This window comes from Centropristis striata, chromosome 4, assembly GCF_030273125.1.
Source record: "Centropristis striata isolate RG_2023a ecotype Rhode Island chromosome 4, C.striata_1.0, whole genome shotgun sequence".
Lineage (NCBI taxonomy): Eukaryota > Metazoa > Chordata > Actinopteri > Perciformes > Serranidae > Centropristis > Centropristis striata.
Window position 1 is genome coordinate 16,646,125 of NC_081520.1, and position 21,059 is coordinate 16,667,183.

The following is a 21,059-nucleotide window of genomic DNA, read 5'->3' on the forward strand; positions in this document are numbered from 1 at the left end:
CACTGTAAATCACTTTTATGGTTCATGTACACTGGATGTGATGACAACTGTAAAAGGATATAGTGTAAAATAAAATGGTTTGCTGTCTGTCAATAGAGACTCAGTCATTTTGCAAGCAGAGATGGACGCAGAATACAAACCCTGTACTAAGGCAAAAGTACTAATACAACACTGTGGTATGATGGCCCCATAGTAAAATTAATAAATATATTATTATATATAATATATTATATAATATATTATTATATATAATATATTATTATATTATATGAAATGGCAGCAACTCCTTACATTTGAGAAGCTGGAACCATTTTTGCATTAAACTTTTATCAAACGATATCCAAATATTTGCCAAAAAAACTAAACCGTCAGTCATTGCTGACTGAATCTTTATGTAATTTAATGTATGTGTGTGGTAGGGCTAAAGTGGGACCAGATGAGAATACTTGATAATGATTTTCTTTATTATCAAGAAAACCATAGAAAATGTCTAGATTTCAGCTCTTAAATTAAACTCTTATGATCTATTTCTGTTATCATTATATTTGTCCCAATAAATGTACCTTTAGGTGTACAAGGTATGAAAATGAACAAGAAATTGAAGAAAACAAGGTTGGTCTAATATTTTTTTTCTATGACTGTATTAGTAATGTTGGTAGGCTAATTAGGACTTCATAGGCTGAGCTCTTCTTCATTGTAAGGCGCAAAATAAGGTTTCGCGGCTCCATTCCAATATTTTGTATTATTTTATTTTATGTTTTATTATTTTATTTTTTACAACAATGGCTCTTTTGTTGGTAAAGGTTGCTGACCCCTGGTCTAGGGTCTCGGCTGAGAATTTAAGTGTTTGCTTCCCTCTTGTGGTGTCGTTGAGGAACTGCAACAAATTAAATGTCGCTTGTGTTGGGTACATAGACTGTATATAAATAAGGTTGGGTAACGTTAATAGGAATGATGAAGAAGCTCGTTAACTTTCAGATAACTTAAAGTTATTTTACAATTAACATGATCATGCATCACTATTTAAGTTTGGTTGCTGAGAAAAACTGCTTTAAAGTTTTTTAACGTTTTTTAACTGGCCAACCAAATGGGTTATAGGTAGGTGAGTGATACTTATTGCAACATGTTGTCTTCTTTCAGCTTTTATATTTTGTTTTCACTGCAAAACATTTTCAAATTGATTTTGTTATGAGTGCATTTAAAAGAGTTTAACAACTCTATTCCAAGATTTGTGTATTTTAAACTTAATATTATAAAGAAATGTTGTATTTTAGTCTTAATATAATTTTATCTCACTTTTTTTTTACTTAATCAGTTATAATGAGTTATAACTAAAAAAAACTCAAAAATGGACTCCTTGATGTCTGTTTTATCTTGTAACAAAGTTTTAGATTTCAATTTTGCTTTATTTCAGAGAAATAATGATATAAAAACCACAATATCAAACTCAAAACAAAGCAGTAATTGCACTTACCACGGTCTGCTTTCGATATATATATTAATTTAAACATAAAAATAATAGAAATTATAAGTTTATTTGAAAGGGAAATTGTTATCTAGATAGTGATGAAGTAGAAAGTGACACAATTATATTAAGACTAAAATATAACATTTCTTTATAATATAATATTTAATATTAATCTAAAATATGCATATCTTTGAATAGAGTTGTTAAACACTTTTAATACACTGATAACAAAATTAATTTGAAAATGTTCACTGAAAACAAAATATAAAAGCTGAAAGAAGACAACAACATTGTTGTTACTCAACTCTGTCATTACGATGAGCAGCTTTGCAGTAATTACGTTTTTGGGGTCGAAGGTCAAATAAATTATCATGATTTTTGAGCATAAAAATTATATCATCAGTACATGTAGAAATAAGTGTCATATCACTTATCTACATGTAACCAATTTTTTTTTAACCCTTTCTACCCTTTGTGTAGTTACGGCAGTTAGACTTTGTAGGGCAGTATATTTGCCAGCTGTTGGTCGAGGCAATAAGGCGGGTAGACTTCTGAAACTACACTACCCAGTATTCCTTAAGTATAAACATTGCGTCACTTCCGACTTTGGAGCGTTCCAAGTGCGCAACGAGAAAACCCCCCACAAACTAAGTCTATTTCCCTTCACATTCGGCCGCTCAAACCTAGTCCACTATTATCAACCAAAGCCTTGTTTAGTAGATCCAACTCGGTCACTCTGGTGTTTAAAGTTTAATAGAATAAACCCTCGAATATGCGCAGGTCTTGTTGACTTCCGGCTGCAGGTTTGGTCTGCTTCCGACCCATAGAGGGCAGCAGCGTCACTCCCCATCTTTATCACGGCTGACCCGCGCAACTGGCGGACAGGAGGTAGGCCTTAAACCTTTATTTTTGTTCTTATTTAACAACTTAACCGTATTATTAACTAAATAAACTATGCATTTAACACAGGGTGTGCTTTAAACGCTTAGAATCGCTTGCAACTTGCATGAATCAAGAGTTAAAGTTACTTGTTCTGCATCGGTTGTCGGTTCGTTAGCCAGCGCGAGGCCACGTAACGTTGGCGGAATGTTAAATAAAAACAAAAATGTCCACGTGTTAGCTACCATTTGGGTATTACTAGTTGGATAAGGGCGTTTATAAACACCGTGGTTTATTGATATTTATTTAAACCCAGGTTGCGAAATGTATGAACCGCTGCTAGCCGAGCTAACGTGCTAATGTTGGCTTAGCTCGGGGCTGGGCAACTGGAGGCCCGGGGGCTGCATACGGCCCGCACCCTCACTTGAAGTGGCCCACAGCACAAATACATGCATTTTAGCATGAAATCTTAAAAGTGAAGTGTAAAAATGCACAAAATTACTTCTTGCAATTAATGTTGGTCTGTTATTCTGAAAAAAAGAAATCACAGTAAGTGGTTATTTTTTATTTGCTTCAAACCTTTTGAATTCCTTTTTATACTGTTCAACATGCATTTGAGCATGAAATATGTTAAGTTACTTCACTGTAAACATATTTAAAATGCAGTTTGATCATATCCGGTTAAGTGCACGCTCCTATATGTGGCCCTGTGGAAGTGTTGATGAAAAATCCAGCATTTAAATTGCCCATCCCGGCTTAGACACACTGCCGCCAACAGATATCGATTTAAAAGTTGGACGCAGTGTTTTAATCTGTGTTTTATCGTTTTCTGTGTTTTGTTAGCAAATAAATAAAGACAACAAACAACCCGGGGACACAATGAGTTTCGACGTGAAGAAACTGAAAGTAAACGAGCTGAAAGAGGAGCTGCAGCGCCGTGGCCTGGACACTAAAGGCCTGAAGGCGGACCTGGTGGAGCGGCTCCGAGTCGCTCTGGAGACCGAGGACCAGGCGGATGTCTCGGAGAAAGCGGAGCCGGAGGATGAATACGGCCAAGAGGACTTCCAGGAGAACGAGGACAATGACGATGGAGAGGATCCGCAGGAGCAACAAGGTAAGCAGCAATGATGCCGTTGTGTTTAAGTAATATTTAGCTTATTAACTATTAGACGTTTAGTTTGTTACGATTCAAGTGCAGTCTAGTTCAACATCTAACCAGAGGTTTAAGTAAAGTTCAGAGTAATTTACATCTCAATATATACAATAAACAGTACTATGTGTATAAAATACATAATGTAGGTTAAACAGTAGAGAGTATATATGCTAGATATCTACAATCTACAATGTCATTTGGAAGACGCTTTATCCAAAGTCACGTACATTTCAGAGATCATACAACACAAGCAAGGATGAAGTCAAGAAACAACACAAGAATAAGCAAAATTTAGTGACGTATATTACATTGAGTCATGTGCAAGTGCACGTTGTTTTGTGTGTGTGTGTGTGTGTGTGTGTGTGCTGTGTGTTGATTAAGTGTGTAGGTGATCAGTAAAGAGCTGGGAAAAAGAGAGCTAACCTAAGTTTAAAAAAAGCATTATCATATGAAGTGTTACCGGTTCATAGATAACAGCCTGCTAAACAGGGCATGCCTTCTCATGCTGCAATAATTGATTTCAGTGTGTCTAGATATATTCAGTATGAACAATGTTCATTGGAAACTGTAGGATACATCCGGTATAATTAGTACCAGCATGTGCAGCACTTACAGTAGGAAGTGCATGCAGTATTCATTTTTAAATTAGGAAATTTGAGAAAATAAATGCAGTTTATGTGCATCACTTGGTTACAAGCGCAGTTGAAAGTAGAGCTGCAACAATTATTTGAACAATCAATTATTAAATTTAACGTCAACTATTATGATCATCGAATAATTGGTTTGAGCGTTTTTTTAAAGACAATAAGTCGAAATTCTCTGATTTCAGATTCTTTATTGTGAATATTTGTTGTTTTTTTTGTTCCTTTATGTCAATAAACTGAATATCTCTTTGGTTTGTGGACAAAACAAGAGATTTGAGGACATCATCTTGTGGTTTTTGGAAACACTGATTGATATTTTTCAACATTTTGTTGACCAAACAACTAATCGATTAATCGTTTAAATAATCGACAGATAATTCAATAACGAAAATAATCGTTAGTTGCAGCCGCTAGTTGAAAGGTCATGGCTAAATTTATAAACCATGATTAGGTTGTATTCAGTCAAGCCACAGTTTTACTGCCTGACTTTACCCATAAAATTTGAGGAGGAAAAGGGATGTGTTTGATAACCTCTGTGCACACTAGAAATTAATTATTGCAGCATGAGAAGGCATACCCTGTTTAGCAGGCTGTTATCTATGAAACTGGTAACACTTCATATGATAATGCTTTTTAAACTTAGGTTAGCTCTCTCTTTTTCCCATCCATGAGTTTGTAACCCAGAAGTCTAAAAAAAGTGGAGGTGTAAGTTTAAATTAGGCTAATAGTAACACATGAGTGGCAGTGAGGTTGTGTTAGTTCTACTGCAGGTGTTTTATTTAACTTAAGAGTCTATTGTCTTCTATCTTTGTGGGTTATATATTAAGCATCTTGAAATCAATTTTATGCCAGATTTTGAAGTTATGTGCACCCTCCATTGAAATGTTTACTTGCAACAGGACACTACTTGGATCTAAATGGACGGTGTCTTTGTAAAGCTTTTTAACCCTATATAATAATAATAATACATATTTATTATGACATTAAGTGGCTACATATAGAGAGAAAATCTCTTATTTGAAGTGTTGAGTACCAGAGGAGAGGCCTAGATAAGTATTTTTTACTTCAGCCTTCTCCCTTTTTTTCAGACCAAAATGATATAAGGAAATGCTTATTGAATATTAAGTTAACTGGTTCTTATATCTATCTTATTACTTAGACGGGGCAGATGCATGTGTATGTGTAGGGCTATATATACTGTATGTGTGTAAATGTTTTTATGTTTATGTAAATCTGTTTAATGGTGTCTATGTGAGTATGTATATGTATATGCATCTAGCCTACGCTGTTGGAGTTTATGTTGTTGTTTATTTTTTCAGTTCGAAAAGAAGAATTAATAAAAATGAAGAAAAAGAAAACCCATTGCATACAATCCTTGGGTTCTGAGTCTTTAAATGAAAAGTTGGCTCTTTATTGATACTCTGTAGCATTGCCCCTTCAGTGTGTTAAATTCAATGAGGTTAAAGTTAATGTGGGAAATTAGATGAAAAGTAAACCTTCTACCAGCATGCATTGAGTTTATATTTTGCAGCTCCTAAAAATTGGAGAAGTAAAAGTTTTGAATCTCTGACTTTTCAGATGCAGAAATAGCTGATGACGATGGTGATGGAGATGGAGATGTTGAAGGGGATGGAGATGGAGACGCTGAAGCTGAAGCTGCCGGAGTTGGTGATGGAGTTGGTGACGTTGATGACGATGAAGGTGATATCCTTCAAGATGAAGACGAGGGTCGTGATTCAGGCGGTTACTACGAGGACGAGGAGGCAGAAGGAGAGCCGTATGAGAGTCAGCCAGCGTCAGACTCCGGTCACAGCATGCCCGACTTCACAGCAGATGTCGAGATACAGAAAACTGAGGAGACGCCCAAAGAGGAGGCCAAGCCTGTTCCAGAGCCAAAGGAGAACAAACCAGGTGATTTTTAACAGTCTTTACACACAATTTAAAATATGCAAAATACAATTTTTACCTCCAGATGCATTTTGTGAAATTATTGCATTGCTTTTATGGTTATTTCATCAAGTGTCGAATGAGAAAAACTCTGCACACTGCAAAAAAAAGGTGTGTCTAAAAACAAGATAAAAACATTAAATCTGAGGGAAATGATCTTGCTGCATGGACAGATAATTTCACTTGACAAGATTTCTTAAATTAAGATTTTAAAATCTAGAAATAAGCATGTTGAACACTTAAAATAAGAAATTAACTCTTAAAACGAGATAAATTAAAGCTGCAGAGTGCACTGCAAATTATTTGTTTCTTACCAAGATTAAAAAAAACCTTTAGATTTAGAAGTGTTAAATAATTTATCTTGTTTTTAAGAGTTAATTTCTTATTTTAAGTGTTTTTATCTTGTTTTTAGACACCCCTTTTTTGCATTGCAGACACGGTAAAGTTGTAGTAACAAGTTTAATAGTGACACACATCATGCAAAGTAATGACTGGTTTGTATTATCACCTCATTGTGCAAGTTGGAGTTTGAATGCAGCGTGTTTCGCTCTGTGGCTGACTGAAAAACTCCATCTTGGTCATTTAGAGGAAATGAGCAGTGTTTGTATTCTAATATGGTGTTCACAAGATATGAGAAGGGGGCTGGTCACTGATAATTCCATATGGATTATGAATAGTAAGTAGAACAATGCAGGGAAAAGAAGCAGGTTTTTATTGTTTGGCTCTATTATTTGCTACAAAACTATTGCACATAAAATACAAACTCTCTTAAGAACAATCACAACCCTCTTACTGCTCACCTAACTATGTGCAAACTAGTTCAAAGTTTTAACTCATTATAAAGTTAAGAAAGCAATCTGTCAGAAGAAGAGAAATTATCATTACATTTAGCATGATCATATTTATCAAAAAAGTTATTAAAGAAAGTGCGTATGTGCTACAGGAGTCAGTCAGCTGTTTAAAAAAAATCCATTCATCCTAAAAATAAATAAAATAAAAGCAGAGTCTGACAGGTGTTTGTTTTGTGACTGAGCTTGATCGTATAGATGTAACTCTGAATGTGTAGCTCACTGTCATTGTTCATTTTTTATCATTTTAGAAATCAAAGAGGAGGTGAAACAGGAAGATGAACCTGTGCCCGTTGAAGGCACACAGCAGGATAGTGGAGACACAGAACATCAGGCAGCTGAAGCTGCTGCAGGTCAGGCTGAGCAGGTCAAAGCGGAGGCTGATCGGGCCGGACACTACGGCCGCAAGAGACCGTACGAGGAGGGCGGTCGCTACAACTACTACGAGCACCGCGAGGAGAAGAGGTACGCTCGTCCTAAAACGGTGCAATTTTGCGAATGGTAGTGTTAGTTCTACTGCAGGTGTTGTATTTAAACTTAACAAACCAGGTGATTTTTAACAGTCTTTACACGTAATTTAAAATATGCATTGGTTTTTTACCTACAGGTGCATTTTGTGAAATTATTGCATTGCTTTTATGGTTATTTCATCAAGTCTAGAACTAAATTTCTAGCTGATTTTAAAATACACAATATCAAATTTGTAATGTAAGTGGTTTTAAAGCCTGTTTACTTCATACCAAGGTTATAATAGTTTTGGATTTTTCATTAGTTTTAGTTTTAATTTCGATGTGATTTTTTTGTTTTCAAATTCAGTTTGTTTTAATTAGTTTTCAGAGTGTGTTTGCTAGTTTTAATTAGTTTTATTTTTTGGAAAATACTTAGTTTTAGTTTAGTTTTTATTAGTTTTAGTGTTAGTATTTTTGTAATGGGGTATTTGTTGGGTGCAAGATTCAATAAGATCACAATAAATGTGACCTTATTTTTTCCTTTGTCTGATCCATCTCAGCCCCAATAAGTTTATTAAGTCATAAAACCAGATAGATGAAATAGATTTCATATCAACCAAAAAGGTTAACGTATGAAAAAAGTTGCCAAAGACGAAAACGAAGGACATTTTCACTATTATTTTAGTTAGTTTGTTAGCTTTGCAACCACAAAATACAGTTTCAGTTAGTTATTGTTTTTTTATTTCAGTTAACGAAAATGTTTTTTCAATTCAAGTTTTCGTTGTTTCGTTAGTTTTCGTTAACTATAATAACCTTGCTTCATACTCTGCTTATATTTTACAGATCCCGCACACCACAACCCCCTGCTGAAGATGAGGAAGAGAACATAGACGACACTCTGGTCACAATTGACACATGTAAGTAAAGTAGAGGATAAAATCTTCTCTACACAAGCTACGATAACGTGTCAGCTGGTGGCTGTCTGACTGTAAACTGGCTCATTTTCCTTCTCCAGTCAGTCTTCATGAGTTTTCTATTTCAATTCTTCGATATTCCAACTCAGCTCATAATACGTTATGTCCAGTACTAACTAAAGTTACAAGCCAACATCTGCACTGCTGCTTGTGTCTCCTCGCTTCCCTCAGTATAGAAGAGTAGGATACACTATAGATAAAGCATACGATCTGAGCACTTCTCCAGAAGCCTCCACATGCGCTCGTCTACTCAAGATGCATTTAAAGGGAATGGAAGATCCTTTTGATGGCAGAGGGGGAGCAATGTCTGCATCGCTAGAGGAGCGAGGACATAATGAAGCATAATTTAGTGATTTGAAAAGCACCCAGAGACTCGAGCACAGAGGAAATCTGTTTAACCCATTTAGGCCTAAAACGCCTGGGGAAAAATGCCTGTAAAACCTCTGGGAGATTTTAAAATAATCCCCTAAAACCTTAAGTTTTTCTGGAAATTCCACAGAAGTGTCAACGCTTCTACTAAATAATCGATTTTTCAGCCTCTGTAGCAGATAGAAATGAAATTCAAAAAGTATTTGAGCGCTTATAGCTGTTACAGTCGTCATCCGCCATGATTTCAAAGTTCTGGGAAAGTCCCATGTTGCATTGCGACACTCCCACATGTATTCTGATGCATTTCACTGGCAAAGAGACCGAAAATAGGTGGAAAAAACTACAAATACTACAAAACGACGTATCCACTTTCCCAGCTTAATGGTAGAATAACGCAACAGCGCCCCCAGTTTTAATGGTAGAAATGCAGTAATGCTTTCCCGCCTTAAATGGGTTAATTGTCAGTGCAAAGTTTCAGATTTAGCCATACAATATTTAGACCCTTTTCTCAGAGAAGTGAAATGAGGAATTGACTCTCGTCTCAAAACAGTTGTAGACCAAATGTTAGATGCTGTTACATCAGCACCAAAGGCCGTGGTCCCAACATATTGTGAGATACTTATCTGCAGTATGTGTTTGTATATTTCACAATGACATGTTGGTAGTAGCCAATGATATATGAATTCGAAAAATGGATCCAGAGAGTCTGCTGGCGCTCTGTAATCACATCTCTGTTTATCACATCAGGTGGATTTTAATGCCAAAGCTGCTTCATATGAAAATGTATTTCCTTCCCTAATGCAGTTGCAAAGTTTAGACTACAGCATTGCATGTCTGTATCATGCAAGCATTAAAAATTCTGGACCAGATCTTACAAAAGAAATATAATTAATAATCTGTTTTGGCTTCTTTTTCAGACAACTGTGACCTGCATTTCAAAGTTTCCAGAGATCGCTACAGCGGTTACCCACTGACCATTGAAGGCTTTGCTTACCTTTGGGCCGGAGCACGAGCTACACACGGCGTCACCCACGGCCGAGTGTGTTACGAGATGAAGGTAATGAGTCATAGGTGTCTTCCTCTAATCCCAAGGTGGTTTTAAAACTAGACTGATGTGTGCTTCATCATTGTAAACAAGTCTTTTCTGTATACTGTGTCCACACGGCAAAAAACTCTTTTTTAACCTGATTTGTCTCCTTCTCTTCAGATCAATGAGGAGATTCCTGTAAAGCACCTGCCGGGCAGTGAGCCAGATCCCCATGTGGTCAGAATCGGATGGTCACTCAACCACTGCAGCACTCAGCTTGGTGAGAGGAGCTAAAACAATGACGAGATGATGTCTGACGTGGATGAAACTTTGCTGTAAAGAGAGCTGTTTCCTCAAATAGAAAGCATTCATGTTGTTCTGTCCTGTTTCAGGTGAGGAGCCCTTTTCCTACGGATATGGAGGAACTGGGAAGAAATCGGCTGACTGCAAGTTTGCTGACTTTGGTGAGAGGTTTGGTGAAAACGACGTCATCGGCTGTTACATTGTAAGTAATGGCAACTTTATCTTCTTTTTAATAGCATTTAATATGTACTAAAAGTATAAATTAAGTATAACTGGGATATACTGATTTAAAAATCGTAATAAATCGTAATAAAACAGTTTTGCTAAAACAGACCATCTAGATCAGGGGTCTCAAACTCAAATTACCTGGGGGCCGCTGGAGGCAGTATCATAATGACCAAAAAAAGACACAAAATTACTTAAAAAAAAAAAAAAAAGACACAAAATTACTGAAAAAAAAAGACTAAATTACTTAAAAGACACAAAATGACCAAAAAGTACACAGAATTACCAAAAAAGACACAAAATTATTTAAAAATGACACAAAAACACACAAAATTACAAAAAAAAAGACAAAATTATTTAAAAAAGACGTAAAATTATTTAAAAATGACACAAAAACACACAAAATTACTAAAAAAAGACAAAATTATTTAAAAAAGACACAAAATTATTAAAGACACAATTATTAAAAAAACGAAATATCAGCACGAGTGCTGCGAGTTTGAGACCCATGATCTAGATAATTTATAAGTACTTTTTTGTTTTTGTTAATACTCTCTCATAACCCTTTTGTATAGTTTTGTCCATGTATTTGACATTACAGTATTAACAAGTAAAACTCATTATGCTTTCCTGTTTCAGGACTTTGACACTGGTGCAGAGGTGGAGATGGGTTATTCCAAGAACGGAGTACCGCTGGGCGTGGCTTTCCGGACCACCAAGGAGGAGCTGGCAGGCCGGGCCCTGTTCCCTCATGTCCTGGTGAAGAACTGTGCTGTGGAGTTCAACTTTGGACAGAAGCAGCCGTACTTCCCCCCACCAGAGGGATACACCTACATCCATGATCTCAGCATGGAGAGCAAGATCAGAGGCACCAAGGGACCGGATAGCAAGTCTGAATGCGAGGTAGGGCAGCGCTGGAATTATTACTGAACAATATGTGGAGTTTTTGGTTGTGATTGACTTAGATAAAGCACACATGAAGCCCAGTAATGAGGTCCAGTGCTCCAGTCGTTTAGGGATCCCAGTATATGGAAATATTTAAATGTAGTAGAAGAAAATAACACATTTTAATGCATGAGGGAAACTTTTTTCTTCTTAGTTTATAGCATCAGCATAAATAATGTATGTAAAGAGGGTACTTATACCCATCAAGCAAAACCTCGACTGATATTGGATTTTTGAGACTGATGAGATACTGGTTTTAAAGTGGAAAATGAATTCTCACATAACCAATAAGGTGGCCGATATAGTGCAGAAATGGAAAATTGACTTTTTTTATGTTGATGGTGCACCGATTGTTCACCACTCTGCAAATGTAGCCAGAGAGCTACTTTATCAATCCTAAAACTTAACTAAAAGATTTCTGAAGGCATTTTGAGTGTGCTTGCCTCTGGACCATGATTGTCACCCATAAATTATTAGGTTACAATTTGAACTGTTTTCAAAATGGAAAAAGAGAGGAAGTCATGTAAGATAATTGTGTTTGTGTGCGTGTCTCTGTGTGTGTGTTCTCTGTCTATACCCAGGGAGCTACTTTCTCAATCCTAAAACTTCATTAACATTGTTATATATTACATACATATTGTGTAAAATCCTGTTTTCTTGGTTCCATTGTTTCAGATCTTGATGATGGTTGGCCTGCCTGCCTGTGGAAAGACCACCTGGGCCATAAAGCATGCAGAGACGAACCCTGAGAAGAAGTTCAACATCCTGGGCACAAACGCCATCATGGACAAGATGAAGGTTTGTTTGTGACTGTCAACCCCCCCCAAAACAAACATTCACACAGTATTGCAGCCTATCAAACAGTGCATTTACATGCACAGTTTAATCGAGCTATGCTTAAAAATCGATATTGGCGTCTAATAGGACTTCTGTCCTTGTCCCAGTTTACATGCAACTGAGAAAATCTAATAACTGACGGGAACGTGTCCTCCTCCTCAACACTGGGTGGTGATATGTGTCGTTTCAATGGGTTAATATGGCGCCTTTCTGTTGACCTCAGTTCGACACTTTGTGCCGTCGCTACTGACCGGCTAATGTGACCGGCTAATGTGCGACCGGCTTTCTTGGATGTTTTTACACCAGCGTGGGAGGTGGAGCATCCGGAGCATGCGCACATGTGTTGTCTTGTCATACATGCCGGCGAAAATCCAGTTCCAATCACATTATCTGGGTATCCTAATCGGAGTTGGAGAATTCCGATATCAGTCGGACTAAGACGTTTACATGCACTTCAGTTGTCCAGTTATAGTCAGATTAAGGCAATAAGTCATTTTTTTTTCAAGTGTCATGTAAACATACTGATTGTTTTATCTGACTGTTTGTTGTGCAGGTGATGGGTCTGCGTCGCCAGAAGAACTACTCGGGCCGCTGGGACGTTCTCATACAGCAGGCCACCCAGTGTCTGAACAGGCTGATTGAGATCGCTGCCCGCAAGAGACGCAACTACATCCTAGATCAGGTACTGCCCTCCCAGCCACACTCTGCTCTGATAGTCGCCACAGTCAGTCTATGTGCCCTGATGATCACTCTCTCTAATGGACTATTTATTTATCTTTCAGGGGGGCTCTGTGTATTATAGAGTAGAAGAAGCATTGATCACCCTCTTGTCACTTGCTTGTCGTGTATTGTAAACGAAAATGATTAATGGCTCTCATAAGTGACAGAATATTTCATGTTTTCATCCCTCAGTATATTTGCACTTGCTATTTCTTGTCATAATACAGTATTGTTTTGTCTTGTGAATTTCAACAATGTACAAGTAAACCATGACTATGTAAAGATGTTGAGAAACAAGTAAGCTCTGACTGGTGAGTAAGAAAAACACCTTCCGTTGCTAATTTAATAAGACAGAGTTGATAGCTTTTTTAAAAGCTATTTTTAAGTGAGATACATGGAACTTTTGAGTGTGTTTTTTAATAAATTGACCCTGAAGGTAAGTAATGACTAACAGCTTTTAGATTTTTAGAGTCCTTGTGTTCAGCAAATATGAGAAAAGGTAGGTGGGTCTGAAGGCGGACGAACTTGACCTTGGAAACTGTGAGTATGAGGCGGTAGGTAATATCTGTCTGTTGTTGTCTCGACTGGGACTAGAAACGCGTATGAAGATCAGGTAAGTCCAGGTAAGTGTGGGGGGACCTGTTAGGGCAGCAAGCTGATTTTACTGTAGTGTGTTATGTCTTGGATTGGTTTATTTACTCAAAGAAAGTTGTACTTTTTGGTGGATCAGAGAGAAAATGTAATGTAACAAATTAGGAATTGTCAGCGGCTTTCGCTTGTTTTGTCGAGGTTGGAAATGATGAATGAAGGATTTGGCGGAACTTGTACTATTAAAAATAATCTAATAATTCACTGATTATAACAGTGTTGTTTTGATTTAAATATTAATCTTGAGATTACTGTAGGACTGCTTTTACTATTCTAGTGTCATTTACTGTAGATTTTCTGTTTGGAAAGCATCATCTGCCGTTAAGTGGACAGGGAGTTTGTTTGTTTGAGTGCAGTGGGAATGTTAAGCTTTCAGAAAGTTTGCTGTTGAGTGGTAAATTGTATTTAAGTGAATTTTCCATTTGAATATCATGGCACAGCGCTGACTGTTTGTATTGAAGATATGTGGAAGTTTGAATTCTGAATCTACCCTGTAGATTTTTATTTTAAATTAAGGCTTTGTTATTAACATCCTGTTCTTAATTGTCACCTGTTACAAATTTAAAAGACCTGAGGGTTGTTGAGAAACGTTTTGAATCCACTTTTATAAATACTTATGCTAAATCTACACCTACTGCGTCAGTACACATGCGTCTATGAATGTGACGTTTTTACAATATAGTGAACCTGAAGAAATGTTCATGTATACATTTTTAATGTTCCCAATTGTCATAATACACTGGTAATGGCTAATACAGGGTATTTCAAGTATTACACAGCAAGATATAGAAGATTTATATTTTACACAATGTAAAAATCGTATAATATCTCATTTATTTATGGTGAATTGCAGTTTGTAGCGGGCTGAATTTGGATGTAGTAGTTTTTGACTTCACTGTATTTTTTTTTCTTGTACCAGAACTCTGGTTCTGAATTAATATGTTGAATCAATACTGATTTAATCTTATAGATGTATATCATTAATTCACAGGTCAGTTAATATTTGAACTGTTGTTTAAGTCACGGGTACTTTTACACAGCGCGAGTATTATGCAACAGAAAAGCGTCTTACATTCTGAACAGGGTAGATATTTCTTTTCGGAGCAACAGACGGACATATTGAAAATTTACGTTACAGTTTAGCTGAGGGTTGAGAGTTTCCACCACACGAGGATTATAAAACATTAACATGGCGGACGCTCTGTAGACAGCAAACTTTATTACTCCGTATAAACTTGACAAATGCTGCACAACCCAGACCCACAGTTTCCATTCTCACTTTCACAATAAAAGCCCTAGACTAGGCACATGCACTGCGTTACTGTTTCCTAGAGAAACTCATTCTGAGCATTTTGCCAAAACGAAAATTAAAAAAATAGCTTACAGTCGCTTACTGTGCACAACAACTTACCTCAGAAAGACTACAAAGCGCTGCTCCGGCTCATTCGAATCGGGTCAGTTGGTCCTGTGTTTAAATTGCGTTTGATCCTTCTATTGAAGTAGTTTTTGGTGCAAAATATACAAGGCAACCTGCTCACAATCCAGAAATATTGCCTTTTTAAAAACATTCACAAGCAGCAGTATTGTTAGTGCATACAGAAGCACAATAAATACTTTAAATATCTACTTTTCTAAGCGATTGATCTGAAACTCACGTGTCCATGTTGTGAAGCGATGGAGCGACTGTGAAGTATAGTCAGTGTGAATATTTGTGGGGTCCCTTTTTGTGTCTATAACTAACATTCATCAGCAGCCACGTGGCACCTGAACGCGCTGACCTGGAGGTAAGTCTGTGGAGTGACGAGAGGCCATTAGAACTTGAGTAAAAGCGTAGACTGACATCCAAGCCAAACCTCTCTCACTTCATTATTGCAGGGTTCCAGCTTCCTTCCAGTGGAAAGCCATTACAAGTAAACAATAACAAACAAGCTTCTACTTCTTTCTTGTCACCATTGCTAGACAAATGTATATGGATCAGCAAGGAGACGAAAAATGCGTCCTTTTGAAGGTTTTCAACGCAAGGCTATTGTAATTTGTCCCACGGACGAGGATTTAAAAGAACGAACATTAAAGCAAACCAATGAGCAGGGGAAGGATGTGCCCGATCATGCTGTTTTAGAAATGAAAGGTAGGAATGCTGTGGAAACAACAAATAAAACACCAGATCTACTTTTTACTTTTTCTATGTGTTGTCTCTAAAATCAAACTTGGAAGATGCTCCCTCCCCCCCTTCCCCCCATCATAGCCTTTGGCCAGATATCAGACCTGGACATTTTTTTAAACAGTCCACATGAATTTAATTCTTCCTTATTTTTGCCCTCTATCTGCCACTTGCCATACAGCTTACTTCTGACGCACTGCAAACTGAGACGTGGGACCTTGCCGAGGTCACTTAATAGTAGAGATAAGATTACACAATTTGCTTTTTCTGAAAAAGGACATTTCCAAACGGCAAACTTACAAGCAGTTACATGCTTAAGTTGTTGGAAGTCAGTTTGTAACAGCGTTACATCAGCTGTCCTTGGTTTGCAGTGCTGTTTCCTCTTCTCACCAACCTTCTAGTTGTCCTTTTTGTCCCCCTCCCCACCTCTACTGAACTCCCTCTCCTATGTCTGCTTCAACAAATGTTTCCTCCATGTTCCCCTGGAGGTGACGTTTGTTCCCTTTTACCCTGCCATCTGCTTCCATCTATCTGCTCTTAGTTTCTCTATGATTCCCACTGCCTCTGTGTGGTTGTAATTATTTTTCATTTTGTCTCCCGGTGGTGTGGCTGCTCTGGTCTTCACTACAACCCCCTACCCCTCTCTTTCTCTCTCTGCCTCTCCATCCGTCTCTTGCTGGATGGGCTGTCTCTCTCTCCTCCTCCTCCTCCTGTGGTCATCTCTGTCACTCTTCAAGCCAACTTTACTCTCCCTGAGGCTTGCGACTTCCTGGAGGCGGTGACCTACGCTGAGCTGCAGCGCGATGAGGCCGAAACTCTGCTGAAGCAGTACAATGAGGAGGGCCGCAAGGCCGGGCCACCCCCCGATAAACGCTTTGACAACAGGCAGGGCGGGTTCCGCGGCCGTGGCGGCGGTAGCTTCCAGCGCTATGACAACCGCGACGGGGCCCGCGGCGGCTACCAGAGCCGCAGTGGAGACGGAGGCAGCGGATACAGAGGAGGTGAGCCGATACGTTTCAGAGTTTCCTCTAGAATGTTTTTCAGCAGCGGTGCTGCTCTGTCCGTGGCCATGAGCAGTGTTGCCAACTCCTCAGTAAGGAAAGTAGCTATTGGCTGTTCAAAAAGTCGCTAAATGACGTCATCGCCTAATTTGCATAATTGACCATGTGCATGTCCTTGTAATAGACGCTGTAGGAGAGAGGATTAACGTTGTGGCGAAGACAAAAAGTGAGTAAAAAAACATCCTAAATATCTTTAGAACTGCAAGTGCACTGTCTTCTGTCACAATTTCAACCCTCCTCCTTAATCCGGTCTCAGGACCGACTAAAGTGATCCAAAAGAGACTGACTGTAAACGGGCGACTTTGCACATGCGTGATTTGCAAACTGGACGCTAAGGGGTTAACATCCCCTCCGGTTCTGCAGCTGGGAGGGACTGCTGCCGGAGGACTGCCGTTTCGACTCTAATTAAAGAGCCGCTGGGGCCGGCGGCTCATTAAGAAGAGTAACAAAAAGTCTCCAAAAGAGTAACACCAGAAAAAGCTTTTTTGAAAAATAGTCGTCAGGGGGGTCTGAAAAGTTGCTAAATCTAGCAACAAAGTCGCAAAGTTGGCAACACTGCCGCTCACTGCCCTTTACGTTTATGTCCTAAAAAGGTCCGACAGGATTTGATGTGCTCGTTGACTCAAAACAAGTTGAAAATAACATTGTGTGTTAGAGTAAAAAAATCATTAGTGGCACATTGATATTAATGATCAGGTGAAATTTCAGCAGCAGCGCATGAATGTAGGGGAAACACTGCGTTTTATTCATCTTGATGATGTAAAGTTAAAGTAGGATCATTTGGAGTGTTTGCAGTAAACTACTGCTGTTGTTACATAACTTGTGTTTATTTGTCAGGTTACAATCGTGGCAGCTACAACCAGAACCGTTGGGGCAGCAGCTACCGTGACGGAGCCTCTGATGCACGCAGCGGATACAACCGCAGCCAGCCGTCAGGAGGCAGCTACAACCGCCCGGCCCCTTACAACAAGGGAGCATACAACCAGGTAATTAATAAAGCTTTTGTGTACAGAATTAGAAAATGACAACACCAAATGTTATCAGTAAGTTAATGTATTCTCCTGAATCTCCTGCTTCACCTCCAGGGCTACAGCCAGAGCTACAACCAAGGGTACAGCCAGGGCAGCTACAACCAGAACTACTACGGCAACTACAGCCAGTACCCCGGATACAGCCAGAGCTACAGCCAGACGCCCACCACGGCACAGACGTACAACCACCACCAGCAACAGCCGCAGCAGCAGCCACAGCAGCAGCCACAGCAGCAGCAGCAACAACAACAACAGAGCTACAACCAGCAGTATCAGCAGGTAATTAATGACTCAGGAAACATTGCCTGGTACAAAAACAGAGGTTGGGAGATGCTAAACCTTTCAGTTTGGGTAGAATAACAAAATAACAGGAGGCCAGATGGTGATGAATGCCTCCATACACAGCAGTCGGCTGTATTCAGCATGATTGTAGTTACAATAGATCTTGTTGTCTCAGTAACCAAGAGGCAGAAAAAATAATCAAAATGCATTAAAAAAAACACTGCATATTTTACTTTATATCCTGTATGCTGTTAATCTTTACCTTACCTGTCGGACAGCTCTTTCTAATCCACCAGACTACATTCACAAACAGTAATGCTACTTCACAGAACTGGGGAGTTGCTACTCTATTGCTGCTTTGATCAGTTAGTTTTTCTGTTAGTGTGACTCTGGTGGTTTTTTAGCAGATGTTTTTTCAGAGTGTGAGGGATCTACAGGGTCATGGGATCATAGTCAGGACAACCAGATAAAGTGGGGGAAATATTCTAAATCTAAGCCTACACTTAAACTGAAGTACAGCGCTTAGTTTCCATGCCAGTATTCCTGCCTGCTACTCCGAAATAAGACTTTGGAGAAGTACCTGGTACAACCCCACTTCATTTAATCCCAACTGTTAAATTGTGCAGGGGGTGTTTACCAAGGTTTAGGATTTTTCATTAGTTTTAGTGTTAATTAGTTTTTGTTTTCAAATTCAGTTAGTTTTAATTCGTTTTTAGAGTGAGTTTGCTTGTTTTAGTTCAGTTTTTATTTTTTGAAAATGCTTCGTTTTAGTTTAGTTTTTATTAGTTTTAGTTTTTTTTGGTAATGGGCTATTTGTTGGGTGCCAGATTCAAAGAGGTCATAATATTTCCCCAAAAAGGTTATTAACTCTTACAGTTCCGGTTGTTTTGAATTTTGGTTCGAGTGTAGACATCCCAGTCTCAGTAAACATATTTACCATATATAAATATTTAGGCAAAAAAAAGTGATTTGTAATATCATGGTTGAATTGAAGACTTTCACTTGCACACAGTAAAAGCACAACATCCAAAGTTTACAGAGTGTTGTGCTGGCGACACTTTTGCTATGATCACTAAACGGTTTGTGCTATTGGGAAAATTCCAATGTTTTCTGAAAGCTGAGAAGTTTATCTTTACAGCCAATATGGTGCCATTACGGTAATTTCACTCGCGCTTCTCCTGGAAGCCCACAAAGCAGGAATACACACACTCAGCGGAGGATAAATAGAAACACTGGATTATGTATTAAAAAGACGAAAACGAAGGACATTTTCACTATCATTTTAGTTAGTTTTGTAACCACAAAATACAGTTTCAGTTAAAAACTTGTTTTTATTTCAGTTAACGAAAATGTTTTTTAAATTCTAGTTTTCGTTATTTCGTTAGTTTTCATTAACTATAATAACCTTGGTGTTTACTGTGTGACACACATGAACTCGACCCGAGTTTACCTTCTTGTGAAAGTGATCCGCTGTCCAGAAGGGAGGTGCAAAAATAGAAATGCAGGGGCAGTTTGTGGGAAGTTATATATAATAAAATGTCATGCTGTCATTGATGTGTTGCTTTCTGTTTCTCTCCCAGTATGCTCAGCAGTGGCAGCAGTACTACCAGAACCAGAACCAGTGGAACCAGTATTACAGCCAGTACGGCGGCTACCCTGGACAGGGCAGCCAAGGCTCGTCTGGTTCCCAGTAGCTTCGCTCTGCATCTTCACCTGCATCCTACCGTGTCCTAAACTCTCTGACCTCTGCAGCAAATCGATTTTGTACAGTCTCACATTAAAGTCCCCAGCTGTTACTGTCTCTGTCCGGGTTAACACAGTAGCCTTCATTCCTCACCAACCAATGTACACTAAACCTGTACACAGTTTGATGTCTTTTAATTTGATGTTCTTTTTTTTTTTTTTTTTTTTACTGAATGAAGTCTTACTCTAAGCAGTGACCGTGAGGTGGTAGAGGATAGGTATCAAAACATTTCATGAATGTTATCTATTATGCATTTAATGTGGACGTCTGTCGAATTGCAAACTCCACATTTCCTACAGATTGAAGAGGTTATTGTATATTTCTAGGATGCTTAGTGTAAAAGTCATGACGGGGCAGGAAAAATACAGCAAGGCCTGAATAATTTTGCTTGTTTTGAGAAGCTTAACAAAGAACAAAATGCATGCTTTTTACCTTCATGACCCCTTTTCCCCCTGTCTTTCTCTTTATTTCTCAGTTTACGAGTGAGCACATTTTATTTACTCCAAATAGAATTCAAATATTAAGGAACTTTTTTTTTATATAGGTGTTGATACTGTAGTATTTAAGCGTTAATCCGGTCTTTGATTGAGAAGAATATTTTGCCACTCTGAGTAGTTGTCTGTGCAGTTTTGTTTTTTTAATCCCTTTGTGATTGCTGTTCATTGAGTCCTGTAGTCAAAAATCCAGTTGGCACTCATTTTTTTTCTACCTGAAAATGAAAACCTGATAATGACCAGTTACCCGAGCTGTCTTCTTGTCTTTATACAATAAATGCAATTGTATACGCCTGGAGATGTTATTCTTTTTTTTCCTTTTTTTCTGCCAGTCAAGTCAAACACAACACATACTGCATGATTTATCGTTGCTGGTGTATCTTTCTTATTTTCAACAATATTGACATTGTGGACTGAGGACAAAACAAAGAAGCATTTAGCAAAAACAAATTATAGCATACTTAAAGTTCCAGTGCAGTCCTGCTGAACCTTGAATGAACTGTTGAACCGAGTAATTTAAAGGTCAAAAATGTTGTCAGGGCAGGAAATAAACGGATTAGACTTTACAAGCTCCAACCAAACAAGGGATGGGTAGTAAGAAAAAAAAGTTTTACATTGTGTTGTAATGATAAAAATGTTTAACATCTTATGGAAATTTAACCATGAATCAAACCAGATAGCATGTAAACCCTTTTCTGCCAATGTAAAGAAGAAAAACATCCAGTTAGTCATTTAAATGAGAAACTTAACTTTATAATCTCAGAACCACTAAGTGGCAAGTCACCAATTTCTTGTATTTCTAATTTTCTTATGAGTAGTCCAGACCTGCTGCTTTGAAGCGGTTCGAAAA

At 38.2% G+C, this 21,059-nt stretch overlaps 1 protein-coding gene across 2 annotated transcripts; it reads left to right on the top strand.

Moving 5' to 3' along the window:
- Window positions 1-2,254: 2,254 nt before the first annotated feature.
- On the top strand, window positions 2,255-20,507 carry hnrnpul1 (heterogeneous nuclear ribonucleoprotein U-like 1). 2 transcript variants are annotated; one of them, XM_059330919.1, is made up of 17 exons: window positions 2,255-2,356; window positions 3,191-3,461; window positions 5,723-6,055; window positions 7,191-7,404; window positions 8,232-8,305; window positions 9,649-9,788; window positions 9,939-10,038; window positions 10,151-10,263; window positions 10,926-11,189; window positions 11,907-12,029; window positions 12,622-12,750; window positions 15,396-15,564; window positions 16,335-16,598; window positions 16,783-16,824; window positions 17,496-17,644; window positions 17,744-17,968; window positions 19,552-20,507. In XM_059330919.1, exons 2-17 carry the CDS (start codon window positions 3,227-3,229, stop codon window positions 19,663-19,665), a joined length of 2,688 nt encoding a protein of 895 aa, XP_059186902.1. In that variant the 5' UTR covers window positions 2,255-2,356; window positions 3,191-3,226; the 3' UTR covers window positions 19,666-20,507. The 2 variants fall into 2 exon arrangements, with proteins under 2 accessions (XP_059186902.1, XP_059186903.1); XM_059330920.1 differs by lacking the exon at window positions 16,783-16,824.
- Window positions 20,508-21,059: the final 552 nt, after the last annotated feature.